Source organism: Lactuca virosa, chromosome 8 (assembly GCF_052849685.1).
Source record: "Lactuca virosa cultivar CGN04683 chromosome 8, Lactuca_virosa_CGN04683_v6, whole genome shotgun sequence".
Taxonomy (NCBI): domain Eukaryota; kingdom Viridiplantae; phylum Streptophyta; class Magnoliopsida; order Asterales; family Asteraceae; genus Lactuca; species Lactuca virosa.
In genome coordinates this window covers 38,020,192-38,029,112 of record NC_136433.1, presented here as the reverse complement: position 1 = coordinate 38,029,112, position 8,921 = coordinate 38,020,192, and the positions used below count along the sequence as shown (strand labels likewise).

Below are 8,921 nucleotides of genomic sequence, written 5' to 3'. Positions count from 1 at the left end.
GTGATGGTTTATTTAATGGTTATTATTAGACCTGTGAACCTGAATATTTCTTATATTCCATATGTAATATATGGCATATGACACTTAACAAAGGACACACATTGATAAGAAATATGAGTAATGTAATTTATAAAGCTATGGGTTTGTGGTGGTATTTTGATGAATACATGGATGTAAAAATGAAGTACATGTTGTGAGTAACTTAACGATTTTTCCCCATCAAATTCCTATTATAGTAACATAGTTTATAAGACTTAATTTGAAGTATGAATTGTGAAAAGAATGACTATAAAAGTTGGTGTTAGAATAGTATAACACCTATTCACTTATTAAATTCTGAAATGAATATATAACATAATTCTAATTGGAATTATGTATTAATCGGTTTTATTCAACAAATACATAATTCATAATCCATATTTGTTGTAAGTGCATCTAATGATTTTTTTATGTATGAAAATAAAGTTATTTTGTTAACTAGATTTATAAATATGTATAATGTAGATGAGGATAGTTTAAAAAAAGATATTAAATAGTGTGAGAATGTAAAAACATTATTTTTATGTTATAATTCTGGAATGAATTTTTGTATCAACAGCTTTATATTGAGTATTCAACAATGAATATATGAATATTTACAAGGCAAACCTAATTTTATAATTTACTATGAAAATGGAAATGCATAAATGTATAGTAGAGTAAAAACATTTTAATGAATCTATGAATAATCAAACGTTAATATTCGTATTAAAATTACTTAAACAATAAACATATACAACATTCATTACAGAATAATAACGTAAACATAGTGTTTATTAGTCATTGAATTTGTATGTAGTACTTAATTATATGTCTACTTAGTATCATGTAATCAATTTTGGTTTTATAATTTCTGAAATGAATAATTATACAAAAAAAAAACATAAGAATGTAATGTTTTGTGAATTAAGTAATAAGATAACGACTTTTATAATAAATTCTGAAATGAATATATAACATAATTCTAATTGGAATTATGTATTAATCGGTTTTATTCAACAAATACATAATTCATAATCCATATTTGTTGTAAGTGCATCTGATGATTTTTTTATGTATGAAAATAAAGTTATTTTGTTAACTAGATTTATAAATATGTATAATGTATATGAGGATAGTTTAAAAAAAGATATTAAATAGTGTGAGAATGTAAAAACATTATTTTTATGTTATAATTATGGAATGAATTTTTGTATCAACAGCTTTATATTGAGTATTCAACAATGAATATATGAATATTTACAAGGCAAACCTAATTTTATAATTTACTATGAAAATGGAAATGCATAAATGTATAGTAGAGTAAAAACATTTTAATGAATCTATGAATAATCAAACGTTAATATTCGTATTAAAATTACTTAAACAATAAACATATACAACATTCATTACAGAATAATAACGTAAACATAGTGTTTATTAGTCATTGAATTTGTATGTAGTACTTAATTATATGTCTACTTAGTATCATGTAATCAATTTTGGTTTTATAATTTCTGAAATGAATAATTATACAAAAAAAAAAACATAAGAATGTAATGTTTTGTGAATTAAGTAATAAGATAACGACTTTTATAATAAATTCTGAAATGAATATATAACATAATTCTAATTGGAATTATGTATTAATCGGTTTTATTCAACAAATACATAATTCATAATCCATATTTGTTGTAAGTGCATCTGATGATTTTTTTATGTATGAAAATAAAGTTATTTTGTTAACTAGATTTATAAATATGTATAATGTATATGAGGATAGTTTAAAAAAAGATATTAAATAGTGTGAGAATGTAAAAACATTATTTTTATGTTATAATTATGGAATGAATTTTTGTATCAACAGCTTTATATTGAGTATTCAACAATGAATATATGAATATTTACAAGGCAAACCTAATTTTATAATTTACTATGAAAATGGAAATGCATAAATGTATAGTAGAGTAAAAACATTTTAATGAATCTATGAATAATCAAACGTTAATATTCGTATTAAAATTACTTAAACAATAAACATATACAACATTCATTACAGAATAATAACGTAAACATAGTGTTTATTAGTCATTGAATTTGTATGTAGTACTTAATTATATGTCTACTTAGTATCATGTAATCAATTTTGGTTTTATAATTTCTGAAATGAATAATTATACAAAAAAAACATAAGAATGTAATGTTTTGTGAATTAAGTAATAAGATAACGACTTTTATAATATATTGGTTGTTGTATACGTGTAATAATGTTGTAAGGATTGGGATGGTTAAAAAAACAAGGAATATGTGGATAAGCTTTGAAAACAATTTCAATGACAAATAATAAACAAAATTTAACAATAAATTATGGATAGGGTACACAAATTATAAAAACATAATACTGAAAAATGACAATTGACTGATAATGTTAAAAGTGTTTTACCATAAAGTAAACAAACCAAACAAACTAATATGAAATAAAAAAGATCGATAATAAAATTAGTGCTTCTTGCCAGGATGTTGTTTAAATATGTTGTTCTTCTCATCTTCCTTTCGTGTAGGACAGTTCCGCTTGTCATGATCGTTATCCTTACGACAGTATTTACAACGTGATTTTTCAACTGCAATTTCTTGAGCACCTTTAATCCTTTTTTTAGTCCCAGACCCTTTGTTCCTAATTCCAGTGGGGTTTTGAATTTGAACATCTGCGGGTATCGACACACCAAGTCTATTTTCAAAGTCTGTTGACTTGTTTGGGTGTTCATTCATAGTAACGTCATCCATAAACTTGCTCTCCAAATCCTTAAGTGCTTGATAATACTCTTCCAGTCTTTTTTTGTTGGTGCTCAAAGAAGATAGACAGTTGTCAACCGTTGAAAATATGTCAATTGCTATTTTTTGTATATTCTCATCAGAATCTGAATACCGGAAACATCTTCGTAACAATTCAGGTGGAATAATATCCTTCTGCCACCGCCTTAGAAGATACTTTGCTGGTATGAATTGGATGTTGAAGGCTTTCATTGCAGTAAAAATGTGGCGACAAAGAATCCCAAATTGTTCAAACTTCATACAACTAAAAATGAATGTGTCTTCTTTCTGGTCACATTTAACCTGTATAGAAAAATATTTTGATATATATGCAAAATTTGGTGTGGAAAAAAATAAGATGATATCAGAGTTTAAAATAATATCGTATATATAGAGTCTTTTAGCAACTTATCCCAATTATCATCGTCATCATCACTGACAATAGCGGAGTCAGGTCGATTCGAGATGGAATATCCATGGGGCCTAAATTCTTTTATTTGAAACTCATGAACATGGTCAACGATGTTGTGATTTAACGAAAAACATGCTGTCATTGACCTGTACATTTCGTTCTGAACCTGTCTAAACACTTTACGTGTGTAGAATAGAGAAGCGTTTTCCTCTATTGGAAATGGTGTTCTCATTTGAGGGAGTTTGTCTTTTGTTTTGAAGTCCAAAGAGGATTGAGTATAACGTTGCTTCTCCATGGCAGATTCAAACGAATTCATAAATTTTACTAAAGTTGATCCGTAATGAGTGTTTTGATGAAAGGCTGAGTTCTGACTCTCAGAACGAGATGTTGTTCTCATGAGACCTGACATAGGGACTCTTTTGAAATATGCAGGAATCCATGAATGTCTCGAGTTGTACATTCTACTTAACCAAGTATTATCGTTAAGATCATATTCATCCAATAGTGCTTGCCATCCCTGTTCGAAATCTTTCTCTTCCAGCTTAGAATTCCATATCAAGGAGTTGAACAGTAACTTAAATTCCTCGTCGTTTACAATATCCAACGATACCTTACAATAAGAAAATGTGGAAGGTGTTAAAAATCAAAATCATTGAATCAGTCAAAAATGTATAAAACGAAACGACAATAATGTTATAGAACATTAGTCAATGTATACTATATGTTAGAGATACAAAAGTACTATCATTGATTATTTTCAGAATGTAAAATTAAAATAACATTGATTCAAAATGAATAAAATGTTGACCGAGAGACTATTAAATAAAAGATTGTAACCTTCAATGGTAATTTGGAAGTGATGTGCCACATACACAACCTATGAATTGATTCTGGGAAAACATTGGCTATTGCGTTTTTCATCGCAGGGTCTTCATCAGATAACACCAATATTGGTTGTTTACCAAAGGCTTTAAGAAAAGATTTCAACAACCATGTGTATGAGTCGATATCCTCTTTGCTAAGCAATCCAGCACCAAAAGTAACACACTTTTTGTGATTGTCGATTCCAGTGAAAGGAACAAATACCATGTCATACCTAAAAAGTGGTAAAATTTACATTGAAATTTTTAAAAGACTTAAAATTAAAACAAAAAACATAAACATAAAGAATACATAACCTGTTGGTTCGGAATGTGGCATCAAAGGAGACAACATCACCAAATTCTTTATAATTTATCTTTGAGGTCTCGTTAGCCCAAAACATAGCGTTGAGTTGCTTATTTTCAACTCTGAAATCAAATGAAAAATTAGGAACATTTTTTGTTCTGTTAGTCATCTTATCGACTAACATCTGAGCATCAGTTCCACCTATAAAGCAATTAAGATCCCTCATCAAAATTTTAAAATCATCAACAGTGCCTCCAATAATATTGTATCCACCATTAATAGCAGTAAATAGCCTGTGAGCTTGGGTGGCACCAACGTTCTGATTAGAAAGACTGATAATGAACGATTTCTGCCATGAATTAAGCTGTCTGTGGTGTCGGGAAAACAATATGTTATCTTGAGACATAAGCTCATGATTATGTTCCTCTACAAACTCATATAGCAACCATGTAGATCTTCCTTCTATCATCCTAAATCTGATACAAGCATTGCATCCAGTCCTTCGACTATCAGTCCTTCTTTTTATCTTACTTCTGTTTGGGTTCAATGTATCAACATGACCTGTATTAGGAACACCTTGTCTGTTACACACGAGGTATCTCAATCTAATAATACCATGCCCATTTTTCCTGTTTGTCGTTTTTCTAACATCAAAACCTGCTGCAAGAGCATACTTGTAATACATATCTGTTATATCTTCATAGGACCTGTAATGGCCTTTGAGTTTTGGCTTGACTTCATCAGGTACCTTTGGAATCCAATACTGTTTTCCATTAATAATCACATGCAGATGATTAGAACTTTGATGATTATCATTAGATTGATTATCATCAAATACACCCAATGTCTCGTCTTCAATTGAAATATCACCTAAAACGTTTGCATCTAGATCAATATAATCATAAATATAACAATCTTCTACTAAAAATAAACAATGATGAATTAACATAAAATATACTATCGGAATTTAGTAAAAGGAAGATAACATTTACAAAAAACTGTAATAAATTAAACCTGGATTCTTATCATGATATACGAAAATTTGTAAGAAATTAAACCTGGATTTTTATCAACTCCATTATGTTGGTCATCGAACAGACTATCACCAAAAGTATGATCTATTACATCCTGCATTGAATCCGTCTCATCATTGTCATCGCCGTCTTCTGTATGAGCATCCATTTGGATCAATAGAATAGTAAAATCTTTTTCAAAACGATGAATGATATGACTGATATAACAAAATGATTAGTAGGTGGGTTTCATTTGTGGATTATGGAAAGATCAATCTAACGTATTTTTAGGCTATTTGTTTTAATTAATTGATTGACTTTTGTGTAAAATTACATGCTTACCCTTAAAAATAAATTTAATTATTTTTTTAAATGATAAAAATTGATTGGCTGTAAATCGTCCTCTCGTATTCACACTAATCTATGTTTTTAAATGAACCTACTTCTATATATATATATATATATATATATATATATATATATATATATATATATATATATATATATATATAAACTTGAAATGTATTGAAATGATGTCTTATCATATGTATTATCTTTCAATTTGCAGTTGGTGCTCATGGAACCCATAAAGTTAATCAGTTTACACAGAGGTATAATTTTCATCACACATTCTTAATTTTTGATATTAAATTACTTATTTGCAGTTATTGTTGTGTATATCTCTAAATGAGGTTATATTAATTGACCAAGGTTGGATTGCTTGGGGAGAAGCTATCAATCTACACAAAGGTCAAGTCATGTATCATTGAGCTAGTACTCGTATCTTCATACTCTAACCTTAATGTGGTTACCCACTTACCCTTGATCCTATTTCCATGAAATAAAAAATTTGTTATTCATTCTTTTACTAATTGTGTTGTTGATTTGTACTTCACACATGATATTTGACTAGCCTAGTGGAAACGAGTCGATTGCACTAAACCTTGTTTCAATGGGGAAAGGTATTGGAAGATAGTTTGGATCAATGGCCAAAGTATTAGAAGATAGTGGGTCTCATTTAAGACCCCTACGGGCTCTCCTTCACAGACATGGTTCAAAACCTGCATTGATCTGTGATTGTTTGATTATATTTTTTTATAGCTAGCAATTGTGATTTGTGACATTGAGTTTATGTTTGACAGGTACAAGTACCCTAAACTTTCCTTAAACCAACAGGAAACCTACTGGTTTTGTTCGAGGAAGATTATGGAAACCCGCTAAACTTTTCATTAGATATTGTTTCGATTATCAACTCTAGTTTGTTTTGTATGAACATCTAAAAATTTTCAAATTACGTTGTTTGTTTTTAGTAAACCGATCATGTAATATATTTTAAAGCTTTGGATTGTAGATATTTGAAATGTCTTATATTTAACTTTCCTGTTTTTTGTTTTATTATATATAAAACTTTTATTGTAAACAAAAATCCTGGGAAATTATACAAATCACAGGGGCATGACTAAAATCTGTAAAATTTGACAGAACCTATAGGGACGACTTATCGTCTCTATGGGGATATGTATGGCGACAAAAATTCGTCGCAATAGGTTTAGCTACGGCGACAACAATGTTAGGAATCGGACCGGGTACACGCAGTGGAAACACACTATCACACACACAAACACACGAAGGAAATAAAGCAAGAAGGAACACAAGGATTTTACGTGGTTCGGATTCGGTGTAAATCCTACGTCCACGGGCGCAACTAGATTTTATATTAACTCACTATAAGATTACAAATGGTAATATCACTCAAACACTTTTGTTGTTCTACGCTACGCTACATCGCTCTTCTTACAATTCATATATATATATATATATATATATATATATATATATATATATATATATATATATATATATATATAAATAGTGCGGAACAAATTAACAAGTAGTTTCAGATATTTTTTGATGATAAAAATCATACATTAATTTATAAAACTGTTTTCTATCTTTGCTTATAAACTTATGATTATTGATTAGAACTTGTAAAGCTTTTAATTGATTACAATAATAATGACGATTAGCTTGTATCTTTGAATCAGACATGATGAATAATAAAAGAACAAAAGTTATTTAAATATTTCAAGCATGAATTTGATTAACTTGATTATTATTAAATGCGAGTATTATTTTAACAAAAATTTCAAATTTTGTAGAATTAATAGTTAGAATAACTCGAAATGAGATTGCCATAGAGATAATACAACAATTGAATAAAATTCTTTATATAGTAGAATTAATAGTTAGAATAACTCGAAATGAGATTGCCATAGAGATAACACAACAATTGAATAAAATTCTTTATATATTACCTTCTTTTAAATTACAATCAGAGCATCCGTCTGGAGCAAGTATGATTTGAAAATCTAAAGATTTTGAACATCTAGAAGTAGATAGGAGAACACTTTTCTTAGACATGAACTAAACATTTGAGAGAAATTAAATGAGAGAAATTTTTAGAGAACCCAGAGATGATTCTAATTAAAACATATCTCCTTAATATATAGGAGTCTTGGAGTCTTGAAATATCTTGAAACGGGAAACCGAAGGATTACCGGATCAATCTTGAGAATTATTGAATCAACTTGCATTTGTCGGAGTGTAGATGTGGCAGACAAAACTCTAAAGCTTTTGACAAATTGGCATCATATTTTGTCATTTTTTGATAATGGAAAATCTTCTTTTGCGATAATGGAGCATCTTCTTTCATCTTTGTAAAAGTTGTTTGTTTTCGTGTAATAATTTAGCATCTTATCTCTGCAGAAGATTTGATAATATTTTTGATAATTGATGTACTCACACAGTGTATAAATTTGATAACAGTTGAATAAATACTAACACAATTTGATAACACGTACCCCCCCTTGAATAACAAACACTTTTGCAAAATACCTAAAAAGGTATGACACCAAGGGTGGAGGGTGAAATACGAAATGAAAGAATACCTTACATTGAAGGTATAACACCAAAAATAAAAATTTAATTAATCTGCAAATGGATCATCAAAAGGATCTTGAGCATCTTGAAAATTATTTTTGACAGATGTGGGAGAATTTTCTGAAGTAGTTGGAGAATTGCGAATTTCTTGAAGTAATTGTTGTAGATCTTCAGGGGAAGAATTTGCAGCGGCACGAATTTTGCTAATAAGATTAGCATCTGGAGAAGATAGACTCTTGATAAGATTCGCTTCAATTTCTGGCTTTTGATTATACATTGATTGATAATGATTGAAAACAGCCTGCTCGTTTGCTTGAGAAATTGTGACTTTATCCCACCATTTTAGACGAAATTGTCTATTGAGCCAAGGGGGATTTAAGTCTGTTGCTTCTTGATAAGAGAATGTCCAGGACATGATCCATGGAACTTTGAATAACATGGTGAACTGTAACAAATATTCAAATTCTGGGATTTGTTGAATAAATAGTTCTTTGAATTTAGAAAATCCTTTGAGAATTTCAGTGGGTAAACAAATAGGAACAAGTCCCATATAACGATAC

The 8,921-nt window shown here is 29.0% G+C and overlaps 2 protein-coding genes across 2 annotated transcripts; both read right to left on the bottom strand.

Annotated features, from left to right (window-relative positions):
* Nucleotides 1–2,517: 2,517 nt before the first annotated feature.
* Nucleotides 2,518–3,042, bottom strand: LOC145130257 (uncharacterized). The gene has a single exon (XM_079065090.1). The coding sequence runs from the start codon at nt 3,040–3,042 to the stop codon at nt 2,518–2,520; it is 525 nt and encodes a 174-aa protein (XP_078921216.1).
* Nucleotides 3,043–3,114: 72 nt separating this feature from the next.
* Nucleotides 3,115–4,607, bottom strand: LOC145134033 (protein FAR1-RELATED SEQUENCE 5-like). Its single transcript, XM_079068959.1, has 3 exons — nt 4,420–4,607; nt 4,079–4,337; nt 3,115–3,851 (listed from the first exon to the last, which is right to left on the bottom strand). The coding sequence occupies exons 1-3, from the start codon at nt 4,590–4,592 to the stop codon at nt 3,201–3,203; spliced, it is 1,083 nt and encodes a 360-aa protein (XP_078925085.1). The 5' UTR covers nt 4,593–4,607; the 3' UTR covers nt 3,115–3,200.
* Between the last annotated feature and the right edge of the window lie 4,314 nt (nt 4,608–8,921).